This window comes from Caloenas nicobarica, chromosome 4 (genome assembly GCF_036013445.1).
Source record: "Caloenas nicobarica isolate bCalNic1 chromosome 4, bCalNic1.hap1, whole genome shotgun sequence".
Classification (NCBI taxonomy): Eukaryota; Metazoa; Chordata; class Aves; order Columbiformes; family Columbidae; genus Caloenas; species Caloenas nicobarica.
Genome location: NC_088248.1, coordinates 54,379,843 through 54,397,188, shown reverse-complemented (window position 1 = coordinate 54,397,188; position 17,346 = coordinate 54,379,843). Strand labels below are relative to the sequence as shown.

General features: G+C 39.7%; 1 protein-coding gene across 17 annotated transcripts in view; it reads right to left on the bottom strand.

Annotated features, from left to right (window-relative positions):
- Nucleotides 1-17,346, bottom strand: part of APBB2 (amyloid beta precursor protein binding family B member 2) — a 179,568-nt gene that overhangs the window by 46,925 nt on the left and 115,297 nt on the right. For 8 of the 17 annotated variants that reach the window (XR_010606085.1, XM_065633108.1, XM_065633111.1 and 5 more), the window contains 3 exons: nucleotides 14,826-14,888; nucleotides 14,312-14,397; nucleotides 14,138-14,201 (listed from right to left, as the gene is read on the bottom strand). Coding sequence is in view for 16 of the 17 variants with exons in the window: in XM_065633108.1 (XP_065489180.1) it covers nucleotides 14,138-14,201; nucleotides 14,312-14,397; nucleotides 14,826-14,888 (213 nt within the window). In the remaining variant the exon portion in view is untranslated. The remainder of the gene's footprint in view (nucleotides 1-14,137; nucleotides 14,202-14,311; nucleotides 14,398-14,825; nucleotides 14,889-17,346) is intronic. The other 9 variants (XM_065633110.1, XM_065633123.1, XM_065633112.1 and 6 more) reach the window with 3 other exon arrangements.

Here is a 17,346-nt window from a genome sequence, read left to right as displayed (position 1 = left end):
CACTACGTCAACGGGAGTTTGCCTCTGAGACCAAGATTTCCTCCAGAGAACTTTCTGGGCAAATCTCACCCTCTGATGACAATGCACTGCCTGCCACAGCTGCACAACAACAGTACTACAGTACCCCCTTAATAGGCACAACAAACATTTATGATCGGCCCTAAATGTTCAGCAATATTAGCGCCTTAACAACCCCATGCCTAATTCATGCTGTCATCTAGGTATTTAATATGGCAACGGCCACCGCCACTGAACACTATCCCACCTCCGAGCTCCGCTTTCCCGGCATAATATGAAGAAACACTTTGCCTGAGTCAGCGATGAGCTACTGCACCAGCACTGACATGAAGCTGCACTCACTTCTCACACCCAAATCCTCTTTGCTAACCATGATGCTTCCTACAGTGGTCCAAGATTCGTCAGGCACAAGTTCCAAAAGTAGAAGTGAGAAAATTAACAATTAATAACTGAAAATCTGCCATTGTATAACATCTCTGCTCTTTCACCTCAAGCCTCTCCTTGCCAAGACTGACCAAGTATTGATGTCAGGTCCTTGGTCCCCTGCTCGCTTCAGTGTTATTCTTATGTTTCTTCTGAAATGTTATGCTGTCCTGAAACTCTGTGTTGTTCTGGGGAACTCGCTATTTTTTCAGTCAGTACAGGTCCCTTTTAGGTAGTCAGCGCAATTTTAACCTCACAAAGACCATGGCTCATTGTCCAGCACTGCTGCCTTATGCCACAGAACTCGCTTTGCTGCCAGCAGCATCCAGTGGGTCCTGGGAGAGCAGGCAGTGGTCCCGGGAGCTGCTCCAAGGACGGTGGCACTGGTGACCGCTGGCAGCCCTGCTGTGCCCAGCGGGACCCTGCCCTCTCGGGAGCTGCAACAGCAGGTCCACGCTGGCATTACCAACTAACCCTCTTCTTGAGATGCAGTAAATAAATCAGCTTCAGAGTTCGAAAGCAGACACTGAATATTCATTTTCTGCCTTCTAAAAGCTGCTGTGAAGTCAGTGAGCAGATCAAGCTCACGCACCATTGCTGGTGTGCCATTTGGGAACCACTGTCCTCAAAAAAATACCCCAAGACATCCAGGTATTTTAAATATGCATAATATATCAACTTTGGCAAACTAAGACAGGAATTAAATTCACCAGTGGGTAAAAAGATTAATGAGTTTCTCCTTCCTTCCCTTTAAAACTTCTCCTTCATCCTTCTTCCAGCTTGCCCAGCACACTCATCCAGCCAAGCAGAACACCCAGCCCAAGAGCCTGCCTCTTGGACCACTGGTACCTAGTCCTGCCAGTCACTAATGGGATATCTCATCTAAGGCATCAGACGGCAAATACACTCTGCAAATTGTGTGAAACTCTTTAGCGAGTGTGGGGAAAAAATTAAAAACTCTCCTGCCTCCAGATTTTTTTTTCTTTTTTTGTCTTTACAGACAAAGAAACCAATATGCAAATTCTCCTATGTTGCCGCTTCCTCACCCAGCTCTGCTGGAAACCCACAAAGTGCTGAATTTCTGATTTTAAAGGAAGGAGAAGGTAAAAGAGGAAACAAAGGAGAGGTCACCACTCAGGGGTGCTCTTCACTTCAGGGCTACGTGAGATACTAAAATACCCATTTTTTAGCAATTATTAAGGTCATCTAATTTCAAGATCGCAGAATTTTTTTTTGCGCATCAGATGCTCATGCATCTTGCTGAAAGTGCTGCAATGCCCACTAGGGTATTAAATATTTATCTTTGCAAGCTTTTAAAATACAGATTTTTCCAGTGCCAGAAGAAAGGGTTTTTTATACAAGTATTTCAATATTAAAGTGCATAACAGAATACTAGCAGAGAGATACATCTTCTAAACCATCTTAAGAGAGCTGAAAAACTAAATATATACAACGAACATATTGTTTTGTCATTACTCTTCATATCTCAACCACATCTGCAATTTGCTAGCTGCTTTCCAAACAGAAAGATAAAAATAGCCCTTGCACTGAACAGAGTATACCTGAAGAAGGCAAAACATTACTGAAAGACAATCAGTTCAAGCTGACAGAAGGTAAATCTCTAATTAGTAAAGGTGGTGAACTGGTTTGGTTTTTTTTTCCCCGGCCATTTTTCTTTTTTTCCTATGTTTAAAATTCTCCAGCAGTGGCATCCGGCATCCATTGCATTTCTTGCCCTTCCCAGCCCACTGTCATGACACTGGAATGAGGTGAATGGGACACTTTTGTCCATCCCACGTATTCCCCTCTGTGGAAGGGCTTGGCTTCCTTCCTCGCCTCCATTCCTGCTCGGTGCTTCCAAGCCAGGTAGAGGTGAGAAACCCCGTTGCTTTCTGGCACCTGTCAAGTTTTTGTTTGCATGTTGTACAAGAAGCCTTTACCATAACCCATATTAAATGCTTCAGAACAGCTTCATCAAAACAAAGTGATTTCCCAAAGTCTCACTGCAAACAAAAAGAACTCTCCATAAAACCCAGAAAGACCCAACACTCCACTCACAAGGCACCGCACTGACCTGAGAATACACATACAAGAAACATTCTTTTCTCTCAAATACATGTAAAGACCAAAAACCTTCTACTTCTTGGTTAACTGAAGTGATGGCAGACCTTCGTGCAGATTTCAGCACCAGAAAATAAGAGGACTCAGAGTAACATGTGATACCCACCACGGTTCATCACCATCAGTAAAAGCGAAGTAACAGACACAGACCCCTGTGGGGTGGGAGGGTAGGGGCAGTGTTTGCACTCACGCCTTGCTTGGCTCCCTTTCTCTGCATATTGCCAGCAACTGCGTTACAAAAGATCTACTTCATTTTTTACTGTTGATGGGTTTTCCTCCTCTTAATTATTTGCCTCAGAGTTTCTCTTTAAAACAAAAGAGCACAAAACCCAGCAGAAACAAACCACCTAGTGTCTCCAGTTAGGTATAACCTAATTCTTAAACCTGGGCTAGCTGAGTTAGTCTTGACAACAGAATTGCTTAGTTCTCTAGTACGAACGCAGCATCATGGTTCCCTGGCTCCCACCAAAAATACTTACCCAAGAGACAACGTGCTTCCTTTGGCCTGACAGAGCTTTGCTAACGCACCTTCTTTTCTCCTGGAACCAACATCCAGAGTAGAAACAAGCCCAGCTGAAACCCAGAATGCAGCTTTCCTTGCGCAAGAGTCTATGAGCTCAGCAAAACAGGCATTCCTGGTAACACCATTGGGTTAAATACCTCTACTTGAGGTTCACAGATAATTACTGGCAAATAAATTATTGGCCCATCATAATTCCAAACCAACTTTTGGGTTACAGTAGTCTACCTAGTTTCTTTTCCCTGTTGGAGAATAAACAAATAACCCCTGTATCACGTCATACATTACTATTAACTTAAAACACAAGATCTTACAGTTTTCTGTGCCTGGTCAGGCCCTCTGCTTTACCTTAAAATGAAAACTCTAAAAAGGGTGATTTAAACAACCATATGTGATTAAGATAAGTGAAACTGGATTCTCTTATCTGCTTGTCAGACTCTTTCCAAGACCTGGCAAAGAAAAACAGGTTTGAGGAAAAACAAGAAAGTTGATAAATACAGCAGAATGAAAGAGATCGAGGAATCGTATACTGGATTTAGATCACTGCTGTTTGGGATTGGGAAGATCAAAGATACTACCATAAACACTGCATGCCTGAGAGAAGTGAATGAAAAAATGTCATTTAAACCATGGTATGTCAATAATCTTGTATTTTCATCTCGACTGGAGACTTCACATTTCCTGCTAGGCTACACAGGACATTGTGCAAAGAAACTACAGAAGGAAACAGGCCACCTTATGACACTGCCCCATGAAAAGACAGGTGAACAGAAATGAAAACACAGGTGTCACTGCTCAGTTTTACAGTGCTGGGGAACATGTTTGCATGGCTGCAAATTCAATTAATGTTCCAGGGTTAATGATCTGTAGCCAAAGAACTAAACTCATAAATGCTGTAATCCAAACTCTGTAAAAAGCTGTAAACCTCCCATGCGGTGCAGTTCTGATTTGAAACATGGCCTAAAGCTGGGGAGCTTTAGGTTTGAAGGGATGAATGAACCATGGATCACAATTCTGCTCTTTGGCATCGCAGAACCTTCGCCACAGGTGAAGCAGTTTTTCCAAGAGGAACTCCAGAAGGAGCTTTGACAGGTACGCAGAACTGTGACAAATCTCTGCATGTAACCAAATGCCACACTCTAGCTGTTGCCTCATGTAGTGCTAAGAATGTACCTTTAAAAAAAAATACAGAAAACCAAAGCAAATACAATACAGAGGACAAGAGATCAATTACACAGGTGTGATGGCACAGTACTATTGGAAACTGGATCGATCATAAGGGCATAGGTAGAAAAGATGCCATTACAGGGAGCAAATGGATTAGAACATCAGCAAACTAATGTACATTACGAAACCACAGACTGATCACTTTTCAGATCACCCAGCTGTTGGCAGCCACCAGGAACATCTACATTAGAGTATGTTTGTCTTGATGATTTAAATCTGTGCTATTAATTTCTTCTCTACTTCTGAGCCTACAGTACTTTTTGAGACGTTTCCCTTTGTTTCCCTTTAAGTTTTCCCTTTTTAAAGGTTATATCTGCCTGCAGACATATGTAAATCATTACAGTATTTAATAAGGCCTTTTATCACAGACGACTGAGCAGGCTTGTGCCTGAGACACAGCATGTAGATCATATAATTAACTGCTTCTTGTGCAGCCAACACAATTTTGGAAATCCCACTTAGATTTTCTTTAGCATTTTAAAATAAAACAAACTATTGTATCATTTTATGCTTTGGAAGATCAAGTATTATAAAATATAGCCACTCCATTCCAAGAAAAAAGTATGTTCCAGTATATTTGCCTGCTACACATCAAGAAAGCTTACATTGATTCCAGATGAAAATATTGGAGATGATCAAAGGTAAACTGAGTAACAAAAGAATAAAGAGATCTGATGCAATTAATGAACCAGGAAATACGTTCATTTAATTTACATGACTAGACTGCAATGCATCCGTTTTCTTGAAGAAATACTGACAGTTGTCACGTAAAAATTCTTAATTACGAAAAATTCAAAATGCAGAATCAAAAACATACTAAGATGATTTTTCAACATTTCCAGCTTTCTGTTGCAGCTCATGTTGTATTATTTGAATTTCTGAAAATATACATGCAATACAAAAATAAGCACCACAGATATTCAGATCACAACAGAATTCAGAAACCCACTAATAATTGCTTTTTCAAGCAGATGATTATAAACTAAACTTCTGTGGAATAAAATATGAGGGCTTTACAAATACTGTAAAATAACCTCTAGGGCAGGTCAAGATTGAACCTTCTGCTCTCACAGTCCCTTATTCATTCTCCAAGACACTACAGTCTCATTTTTTCCAGACCTGCAGACTCCAATGTGCAGGATGACAAAAGTCCCTCTCTTGTTTTGAGTTTAATACTTCTGTCTCAGTGGCTCCTGCTGGCTCACAGCCAACCGTCAAATCTGCTCTTGCAAGGCAAGAAAATGCTGCAGGACCATTGTGCTGGTTCAAGATTTTTTTAATCCCAATTTCTTATCCATTACTGTATTTCTGAATCAAGTAAAAAAATCGAGACAGTTGAGCATAAATGGAATGGACAGTATTATTCTCTACTAAAACCCTTTTGCTAGATGTAGTTCTGAAGAATAAATTAAAATCACCTTACTCTTTTCTCCAGTCTTCTCAGTAAAGAATAGGCTCTGATTTTAGATGTTTTGCAGATAGATACCTTGACTTCACATCCTAAAGGAATGGGTTTATGGACTTTACTTCAAGCTATCAAGGGTGTTTTGGGTTTCATTTTAACACAGTGAGATAAAAACCATGCTTCCTCAGTGAAAAAAAGGCAGTCATATTTTTCGCCAGAAACTAATAAAAGATGATTGTTGCAATGATGCTCTAATTAGGGTCTATTTGTTCAGATAACTCAAGCAGGTTTCATTATTCTGCAACACACAAAAATGACCCCAACAAACACACATATGCTTTATCAGTAAAGACAAGCCCTGCAGGAGCTTACAGGGCATGAAAGAACATGTGCATTCAATTCTGAACAACTAATGCACTTTAACCTTAAATGTTGTATTTCTCTAATGAGGGTTCTTCTGCAGGCTGATAGGTGTGAGTGGTTCTAATGCAGCCAGCAGCACTTTTAGTACTCTGGTAATTTCAAAGGTAATATGCATGGCATCCAGCTTAAAAAAAATAAAAACCAAAAAACCTTTAGGTGAACTCTTGATGTTACTGAATCAATGGGGAAAAAATCTTCCATCTTCCCTAGAGTTAGGATTCCATGTCTATTTAAAAGCGATATTGTTAAGAGTAATTTCTTTTCTGCAGAAATTATGTTTACAACAGGATCCAAAGTCAATGAGGTTATATCACTTCTGATTGATTTCCACCCTTTGGAAAAGACTCAAATCAACATGAATCCTGAGTCCAGAAATCCTGAGCCCTGGTGAGCCTCCCACCTTTGAGGACCCACTTACCTCTCATGCGATTGTCTTCAAGCATATGGAATAATGCCTACCCACGTAGGAACATCATGACATTATGATGTACTGCATATCTCACGTTTTTAAAGCCCTTAAGAGGTAAATATTACCTCCCACTGCCTTTTCTCTTTGATAAAATGCAGGAAATTTTGCCAAGCAAGACCTCTGTTCCTTTAAAGCAAAATTTAGAGCTAGAACTCATAACAAAATAAATATACATGCTGGCTAGAGCTATCTAAATGATATTCTGTCATTCAACACAGTGTTCCATTTTAATTGCTTTTTAAATAAATTAATTTAATCCGTAAACGTACCTTTCATCAGGTCCACAATGGACAAATAACCCGCCAAGGTTGTACCATGCTGTTTTCAAACTGTGTATATATTATATATAATATTTATAACATACATAAATATATATATAGACACGTAAGTATGTACTCTTTATTTCTTTCCATTAAAAAAAAAATCTATGCAGCAGAATGGCAAACTTCATGACACTGCAGACTAGAAAACGCTACTTCCCTGAGCCACCCTAAACTAGCAAGCTGACATAAACAATTGAAGAGAAATACAAAAATATCATCTGAATGGTTAATTTTGTAGCAGCCAGATGATGACCAGATATTCAAGATGCAGTTTATGACCGACCGGCTGTTCTAAAGCTGGAGCTGACAGAGGCTACATATTGTTTTAAAGGTGAAATGCTTGGTCTCCAGAGGGGCGTATGAAGGGCCACGAGCAGCGATCACCTCTGGAGTGTGTTTGCAAAGACGCCTGCGAGCTGATGGGGAGGTTTGCCAGCAACACCAGCAGAGCCTGAGCCAAACTGGGAGCTGCCTGTGCTGCAAATCCACCAGTCTGCAGAACGGCAACAGGAGCCTTTTGCCTGTGGGACACGAGTATGGTGAAGACTGATTCTTCCCCTGGTTTCTGTCCACTCCTTCATCAACCCTACATGAAGTACTGCTGGCCCAGAAAGTTTACCGTGCTGTACAACAGCGCAGTGAATAAACTGTGACTAAAATCACTTAAAAATAAGAAACACTAAAATATTAGGAAGTGCAGATTCTTCCAAGAAAAAAAAAATCTCTAAGAACAAGGCAAAGAAGGTATTTTGATTTGGGGGAGAAAGTGTTCTTACATGTTATCTTCTCTTTTCCCAATCCTGTAGAAATCCAGCATCCCGATATCCCAATGCAAACCCTTTGTATGGTATACCTTAATAAATCAAATATGGATAATGCTCCAAAATTCCACACATAACTATTGCACTACAAACCTGGAAATTAATGGTAAATTTTAAAGCAGTTTACATTCTCTTCGCATGAGGAATGTCTTCGTAACATTTTTCTAAGGAAGGCTGCAAGTAAAATCTCTCCCTCTGTGTCTCTCCTGCTGTTCAGTCACCCATGTCCTGATCCTGCACAATAGCTTTGCATCTAGTAAGATCCCAGAGATACCTGGGATTTCTAAGACTGAAAGATACGTAACATTTTGCAGGATCAAATTATAAATCTTGAAGGTCTCAAGAAATTAAACTATGTTGTCCCAGATATTGATATTATACATATAACTATTAACTCTGTATACCATTGAAAAAGTCAATACCTTAGATTTGAGAAAAATATGGTGACTTCCTCTGCCCTGGACCAATTTCCATATTTGATTAAATAAGACCCCATTTAAGGACGACGTGGAAGTAAATATCCTCTAGATAGAAATCTATATTATGATGTACCTCACATCATGACATTATCACTTATATCATCACCTAATGACAAAAATAGATGTCAAGAGTAATAAGTATCAATCATGGAGAGAGAATGAATGAGCAAACACACTCCACAAAAGTTCTAATGTACAAAATGAAGACGACACTATTTAAAAAAAAAAAAAGTTGGAGATGTATTTTAGTGCTTCGTCTGCTATTTCTAAAACTGCTTTCAAAGCAGAATGTTTTTGAGCACCTGCCTCACTTACCTGCAGCATCGGTTCCGAAACTGCCGTCCCCATCACCCCCCAGTGCCACCCAGAAACTGCAAGAATGTAAAGATGGATAAATATTTGCTATCCTATAGTGATTGTCAAGACTGACCTCCCCTTGATTATTCACTGGATGCTTCAAACAGGAGGTCTGTGTTTTGAAAGCTACTAAAATGACTGTCCAGGTGGTGGGAGGGGGAAGGATCTAAGGCCACCTTTTTGTGTTTGAGAGAAACAAGGAAAAAAACCTCTTCAAACTCCACTAAAAAGTTTATTTTGTTTCTGGGTTGGGGTTTTTGTTTTGTTGCTTAGTTTTTTAAAAGATTTTATTCCCAGATTATAATTCTTCCCTCTGAAAGCCTAAAATAAGCCAATACCAAAAGGAGACTTTTTTTTTTTCAAACTACTGAACTCTTACTCTGCAGTAGTTTTTATTTTAAATACTTCAGAACATCATTTAAGGAAGATGTATGAGCACTGAATATAACCTGCTTTCCTGCATTTTTCAAAACCATTTCCACACTATCCAATCAATGCAAAAAATCGGCATTTCCAAATGTGCACTTAGTCTTCTACTGGCTGCAGCTTAGTGTTAAATGAACTATGTGTACACTGGTTGGGCTAATCCTCGAAATAAAAATTTCTGTTGCCCATAAGAAACGTTCAACTATTGGCAAGAAGATTCTTTGAAAAACAAACCAAACCTAAACAAAACCAAACCAACTCCCCTCTTCTGACCAAGGTGCTATTCAAGTTGTTAAGATGAAGACCAGAACTTTTCTTCTGCTCATTTGTGTGAAGAGCACTTAGAAACACTGCTTGTAATTATGGCTTAAGTTGCAACTAAAATGATTACCTACTCAGGAGTTGAATAAGTAAGTGAAATTATGCATCAAGAACTTTCCAACAGAGAATATGGACATTGTAAAGCTACCCTACATGACCCTGGAAACACTCCACCCAAGTAACAAATCTGATGGGTCATGATTAAAAGAAAAGACAGAAAACACAAAGCTGCTACAATAGACAGGGAAACAGGGACTCAGAAGATGGCAACCCTCCTAGCTTCATTATGAATAATTAAAAGCACTTGACTTGTTTATTTTAATGAAGCTGAGCTGAAAAAGAGACATAACTGCCTGCTATAAATGCCCTAGCAGAATGCGAAACATAGAATAAGAGAATAAAAAATGGCCTCAAAAAGTTTAGGTTAAAAGGTTCTTGACTATCAAAGGAGGGCAATACTTGAATCAGTTTGTCAGTAAGACTCGTCAAGGCAAAAAAATAAATGTCTAAGAAGAAAATTGAAATACGTGAGATTATATAGTGTGGCTCCCTATAAGGGTAAAGGAATGGGTTGAAGATTTCTTCTAGCCTGCTCCCCTGCAACAGGCCCTATTTCCTAGGGAATGAAAACCAAGGATTGTTTTTGAATGAAACAAATTCCTACTCAAAACCAAGCAGAAGTACCATTTTGGAAGAAAAAGTGTTGAAGATACCTGGTTTTTCTTTTAAACTCTTTTGTAAGGAGACTTAAGATGGAATAAACTCTTTGGATTTAACTAATTGAATTGAGTCCACTAATCAAGTCCATTAATTGAAATAAATTGAACGGAGGCTTTTTGCAGCGTTTCAAGTGCTCATGAGAAGATTATATCTAGCATGAGGTGGACTGTGAAACTGCTGGGAAATGTTGAATACTCCCTGTTCGCACCCATAATTTTAGAAGCTACTCTGACTGTGAGAGAGAATTATGGACTTCAGTGTGAAAAGATGATTCTTTCCTGGAATTACTTGACAAGGCAAAATCTCCTCCTCTCTGGTTAAGTCTTCGCTTGCACCAGAAATCAGAATGATCTCCATCACCAAGGAGACACGCTGATTATTTACTAATGGTCCTGTGTCTAGCCAGGATATTTGCTTCTGGACAAGACCAGAAACAAGCAAATTTAGGATGTCTCCAAAACACAAATACCCGCCCCCATAGCAAGAGAAGCAGCACAGAGGTGGATATTAACTCTTTGGGGGGCACACAGTATTTTGTAAAATCATCTCAACAGTGCTATTTACAGGCCACTTTAACAACAGCCCCAAGTGGTCTGACAAGTCAGCTTGTCAGAAAAACCCCTCACATCTCTCCAAATAGCCCAACTGGTTAATCCCTAATGCCCAGGTATGCCATAGGAGTTCATCACCGACTCACTTCCCATGTCTCCAAATGTGTTTTAATTCACCTACAGTTAAGTAATCAAATTTAAATACCTGCTATTTGCATCTCCTACCTCTACGCCTCTTGGAAGTAGTCTCCTTCTCCTCCATTCTTTTGAGATCCTGTGTATTTACTGGTTTCTAAAGTGGAAAACAGACTTTCGAAGGAACTGCCTAGTACTTCCGCAGGTATAAATACATTCTTCTCATTCTTAGACACGTATCTATAGCTAAAACTACTCTCAAATGGCAAGGCTGGAAAGTGAAGCTCCACTGAACAGTCTAATGTAGACAGGTAATTTGAAAATCCATGCTTAACACTGAAAGACTAATTTAAGCTTTAGCAGAAAACCACATTTAAAAGGAGTGAATAAAGGCAAGCCCAAGTGTCAGGCTGAACAGGTCAATCCTGAAAAGATTTTGGAGAAACTGGGTCACACAAGCTTTCAATTTTTCATCCCATTCACAGGGACAGGTTTCCCAGGAGGTTCAGTTTCTTTGCACAACCACAAGGAAAAAATTTAGCATCTTTCTATACTTTTACACATGGCCATCATATTTTATAACATTGTAAAAAGAGACATCTCAGAAGAATTTACAGCCTAGGATTGGTAAAAGCATCTTTCTACCTCCCTTGAAACTCAATTAGGAAGGCGTAGGTTGCTCTATAAATTAACCAGGAAGGTTATGATCTCTCTCCTGGGAAGTACCAATTCAAAACTCATTTCCAGTTGTGCATGTCTCACACGCAGAATTAGATTCTTTGTCAAGTACAATGAACCATCTCTTCAAGAAATTCCTACCGAAATAAATTATTGAAATCAAGAAGGTGGATGTAATCATTCTCCCCTTTCTCCTGCTTCCCCTTCTCTTTTATGGCCTTGTGCAGGCAGCCTGCACCAAGATGCCGAGGATATGAAACTCTGAACTGCATCTTACACACGTGATACAGAGAGAAACATTTGTTGTTTATTGACAATTTTGAATGCTTAACTATGTTGTTGCATAAATCACTTTTCTTACAAGAATTACATAAATTATATGACACACTTTTCCCCAAACTGACATTTTTGCAGTGCTATAATCTTTGCAGAAGTTGACAGACTCTGGGGGAAGACAACTACTTGATCTTTCCACAAGGTGGCAGGGTTCCCTTTGCTGAAAGACAGCATTACTTGGTGTCATCGAGGAAATCTGATTTTTTTTTTTCGAATGTATTGGCCACTGTCACAAATAGGTTTAAATAGGTTTAAGATCTCTAAATGATCTTAAACAAAGTTCATTTTAACAAATCCTTCCAACAGAGTTTAATGAGTCTAAAAAAGCTTCCTTCTCTTATGCTGAAATGAAGAAAAGGTTATCTGTGCTTGCTGCCACGCAAAAGCAAGCTTCAATCAGATCTTGTTAAGGCACGTCATATGGCAGAGGGGAGCATAAGTACCTAAAAAACCCCCTAATTTTCCAAGTCTCAGGTCATCAGTTTCAAATCCTACCAGACTTCTTTCAGCCTCGCAATATTTTGGGTAAAATGGGATAGCAAGGAATCCACCTACCATACCGCTACCCATATGAGAATTAAAGATCCCAGAGCATTTTCCCCATGTGAAGATTTTCCCTGCTGTTTCCGGACCACTTCCCATCTCTGAGGGGTTCGGCCACACAGCAGCTGCTGCTCCTGTCCTGGGGGCAGAGGCACCGACCAGCTCTGCCGAGCTTCACCCGCAGGACCGCACACACGGCCACTGGTGCCCCCGCACAACAACACCCCACCAGGCAGCCACAGACCACAGCAAGGTGCTTTGACTCACGGGATTTAAAAAAAAACAACAACCAAACAAAAAACCAAAAAAAACCAAACCACAACAAACCAAAAAAGCCCACAACACATCCGAACATGAACAGTTTCTTCTCCATATTTTGTCTTGCTCCTCTCAGTCACTTCTATGAATGCTTCAGCGCTCAGTTTTGATTACCCGTTTAAGTGTCATCAGCACGGTTTTGCCTAAACCAGAGAAACAAAACCAGCTGTGACAGACAGAAGAGGACAAGCTTTTGGCATTGACCCATTTCACAGACACCAGATGGGTATTGGCTCCATAAATTTTGAAGTTTAAGCAGTAAGTGAGAGAGGGAAGGCAGATGATGACACATGAGTTATTTGCCCACACAAACACTGCCATGGTTCTCCATGCAGGAAAGGCTCCTAATTCTGCCCAGTGCAAATCACTCAGTAAAGACATATCAAAATACTGCCTCCCTATAATGCTTTCCATACGGTAAGGCTTATCTTAAAAGGACCAGCTTTCTGCTTCTGAGGACTGGCACCGAACGCACGTCGCTCCTCCAACCCCATTTACTGTGATAAGAATTTAGTGCTTGTCATTGTAACAAGCGCAGCTGAAAGTCTTGTTTTTCAACTGCCAGCCTGCCAAGCAAAACATATTTATTCACATCTGATTTAAACATCACAAGCCAAATAATCAAGATGATAAAGAAGTTTAAGTACCCTGATCAGACTGTTTTCTCTCCTAAAATATATTATTGATGCTATTATAATTATTAACTTTGTTACATACTGTCTTCCTGCACGTAAGTAGCTTCTGATCCTGTCAGTCATTGCAGCCAAAACACTTATTTAAATGACTTGGATTTCCAATTATAGAGACTTACATACATCCTTAAAAATGGATGAAAGCACAAGGCAAAACCATCACAGGACAAATCTGGAGATATGTACACAAGCATTTAAAACCTTCTGCTGCTTCTTTGTCCTCAAAAACCTTAGATCACAACAGTAAAGGCTCTGATTTAATTATGGTGCTTGTTCACATAATGGTCTCATTTTTCTTTATAAATTTTCTCCTCAAACTAGGTTGCATTCTCTGTTCTAAAATACAAAGGTTTTTTGTTCTAAAAAGTAACTTCCTTGTTACTAGCTGCTAGTTCAAGCAGCCACAAAACCAAGGAAGAAGAGTACTTTTAAAAAGGGACAAACTCGAGAATAAAGAGCAAATTCTATCACCGAATGCCGCAGGAAGCTACCAGCCATGACAAACAACAGAGTCCCCTCTCACTTGGGACAGAAAAGTCACTTAGTTGTGCAAGGGGTCAGTTGTTACAGTTGAACAGTAGAACCTTGAGCTGTAACATTCAATTTCTTGGCTTATGTGATTTTAAAGTAAGTCACACTTTCCTAACCAAACTGAACGAAGCTTTAAATCTGCAAATTCCTTCGATGGAATTAGTCTGGCATGATCAATCTACATTGTGCAAGAGCAGGAGTACAGTTAATTTAAAAACCTAGGAGGCATTCTGCACCTTTCAGGTTTGTTTACAACTGCCAATTTTTAATTGTTATCCCATTGAAGATCTTCTTACAGACCTTGGTTTCTGGATCGCTGTTGATGCTACAAGAATCATCATCATCAGATTGTGGACCATTTCTGCTGCAGGAAAAAAAAAAAAGACATAAGTCAATCTTAAAAATCATATAGAAATTACAGCACAGCACGAAATGGAGCTGGCTATTCCACAGGCACTTTTGAAGTCATTGTACCTGAGCTTCAAAGAGGCATAGCGTAACGTTGCTCCTTCAAACTCTTTCAGACTTGGGTCTGGGTTCACAGTGGCTGCATGCAGATCCTAGAGACAAAGGCAGTGCTGTTAGTGCTAGTATTAGGTGCTATTAATTTCGTATTAAGTACATCACCATGTTATTTCTTATTTCAAAGGGAAATTAAATCCTGCCTGCAAAGAAGCGACAGTATTTCCAGCTGAAGTTAGAAAGAGGCATGCATATATTCCCAAGCTGCAGTTCATTCAGTGCAGGCATCTTACTCATTACATCATGGCAGTTGCCCTGCTAGTTCAGACTGAATCCATTCCAAGTGGAAAGATCAGAAGGCAGCATGTTTGTGAGCTAGACATCCCTAGCAGTACCCCCATTCACTTTGGCCTAGGTTATGGATGACATTCATGGAAAAACAAAAGGGGAAAAAAAACCAGCCACTGCCATGCAAAAAAACAAGGGTAATAGTATCAAAGGTTCTAAAATCTGACAATATACTTGCCTTCCAAATGTCACTATTAATCTTTCCCCCATTCAGTACAGCAAAATCACTCCATGGCTGTTTCTAGACACATAATTATTCACACAGGAAGAAGCACATTGATAAAAAAAAAAAAAAGAAAGAAAAAAAAAGAAAAAGAAAAAAACACAAGACACTGTTGTTAGCATTGATATTTACAGGATGGGTTAGGGAACAGATTACCTCAAACTTCAACTAATTACTCCACTATACCATGGCATTTGGAGGAAAGGGGAGAGAAGACATGCCTCTAACAGTTACTTACCAAAACAAATGATTGAAACAAGAGAAGTTAATATAAATTAGGAACAGACAATGAAATTACTCTTTAACTATGATCTTAAAAGCAAGCAAAATGAATCTGAATATGAATGTTGGCCACAGCTGCTACAGCCTTTCATAAACAGCAATTAAGTGGAAACATTAGGATTTCCATTCGATTGGCACTTTTGTTAAAAGACCCTAACACTATTGGAACTAGAAATACTGAAACACAACGATATATACAAGGATAAGATACATACAAGGTAAAAATCAAATATTTCTAGAGACAAAGCACAAGAAAAGGACAGAAAAGGGAACGAGGATTACTAAGGAGTGCAGAGAGATTTCTTGTTGAAAAAGTAGTTTTGTAACGTAGCAGCTTTTTTAAAAAACAGAAGAAAACAACAACAACAACAAAAAACCAGCAAAGAAACCACCCACCCTCTCATTTTCCATTCCATTTTTTCAGAGGCATTCACTGGCACAACCAAGCAAGTAGCAGCACATTTAGCACAACAGCAACCTGAGGCTCATCCTTCTCTGTAAAGCCTGGCAGAAGCAGCTGGTGTCGGAGCTGCCCCTCTCCTCTCCCCTACGAGGTCAGAAATCCCACAGTCCCGAATAAGAGCCAGGTGGGACAGGAGATTCAGTTACCAAGAAGCCCACAGCCACCTCTTTGCAGCTTCACCAAATCAGGTATTCCTGTAATTAGTGGCCTCTTTTAAGATGAGCTCTCCCAGGCTGTCCAGCTCAGCCCTAAGATAAAGTGGTACCTATTAATGTGGCCCAATATATCAAATTGCAGGGTGGACTTCTCTCTCCAGGACATCCACACTGGAGGAATTATTTGTGAGAAACAACTCCCAGGAGTAACTCTTCCAAATATGCTTTTGAATTAGGAGTTGTTAGCTTTTCCTACTACGTCCTTCACCTTTAATTATAAGCTGCTAGTGGTTCAGTTACCTATGGAAGAACTTCCAGTAGTGATCCAGGCCTGGGATGAGTCAGGCTTTAAGAAGACACAGCTAACATCACCAAATTGTGCCATGATCTCAAAGAAACTCCTATTGAAAATTAAGCCCTATGGCTTTTTCTCTGCACAGAAAATGGGAAAGAGGCTTCAAAATCTCTACAATTTGGAAGAGAACGTTACAAAAGACGAAGATTCACAAAGGAAGTCATTTGGCAACACACAGGAGAGAAGAGTCATCTAAAACAAAGTCAAATTTAATCAGCTGTGCAAAACCAAAATAAATTTTCATGCTTTTGAGGGGGAGGAAGGGAAGGAATGTTCCAGGTCATCCATATTTAGCATTTATTAGCATTTTCGTTAAATCTGCAGGATTTTCGCATAATGCTTAACCCATAATTGCTTTGAATTGAAATTTACTGATTATCTTGTGAAAGAAAAATTGCCTTGTAGTCTGTGCAAAAGAAGGACATTTTTGCATTTTTTCCTTTTTAAAGCCCTTTTTGCCATTTGTATGTATTGCAGCATTGTTCCTCCCTAGCCATTTTTTTCTGATTCTCTGTGTGACAATAGTAACCGCTTTTCTTTATGCTAAATATCTAGCGTAAGCTACAACATAAAAATGGCTGACTTGATCTGTTCTTTGTTGACTGCCCTCAGCTGTGAGCCACATTCTACCAAATGAAGCAAAGCTTCTATATGTCACATCATTAAAGAGACAGGGACACAAAATTCAAAAAAAAGAAAAAAAAGAAAAGAGGAAACAAGACAAAGGGTAGAAAGACATTACTCTGGGGGAAAAAAAAAAGTTTCAAAATGTTGATTTGAGAAACCCAAAAGCTGAAATAACCCAAATAAACTCATCTCAAGACCAGAACATGATGCTTCACAGACAAATATGATAAAGATAAAAGTATACTTTATGGATTCATGGAAGCCTATGAAATGCTACCAACCCCAGTCTTCAACAGTAGATTATACTCTTTCATCTGCCTAAAACCTATCTATCCCCCAACCTTTTCAGAAGAAAGCAATATAAACTTCAGCACGTGGGAATGAGCTAAACGAGCCCTTCCAAACCAGATTATCTCAGAGTACAGGCTTCCAAAACCCACACTGAAGGCGCCAGCAGCACATGGCTCATGCGTGGTCCAACGTGGAGCTGGAAGCCATCCACCACAACTGGGAGAGAGGTGTTTGGGAGCCCCTATTCTACCTCGAATTCCACATCCTTTGTGAAGTGATGGTATCACAGACATCCAGGTTAAT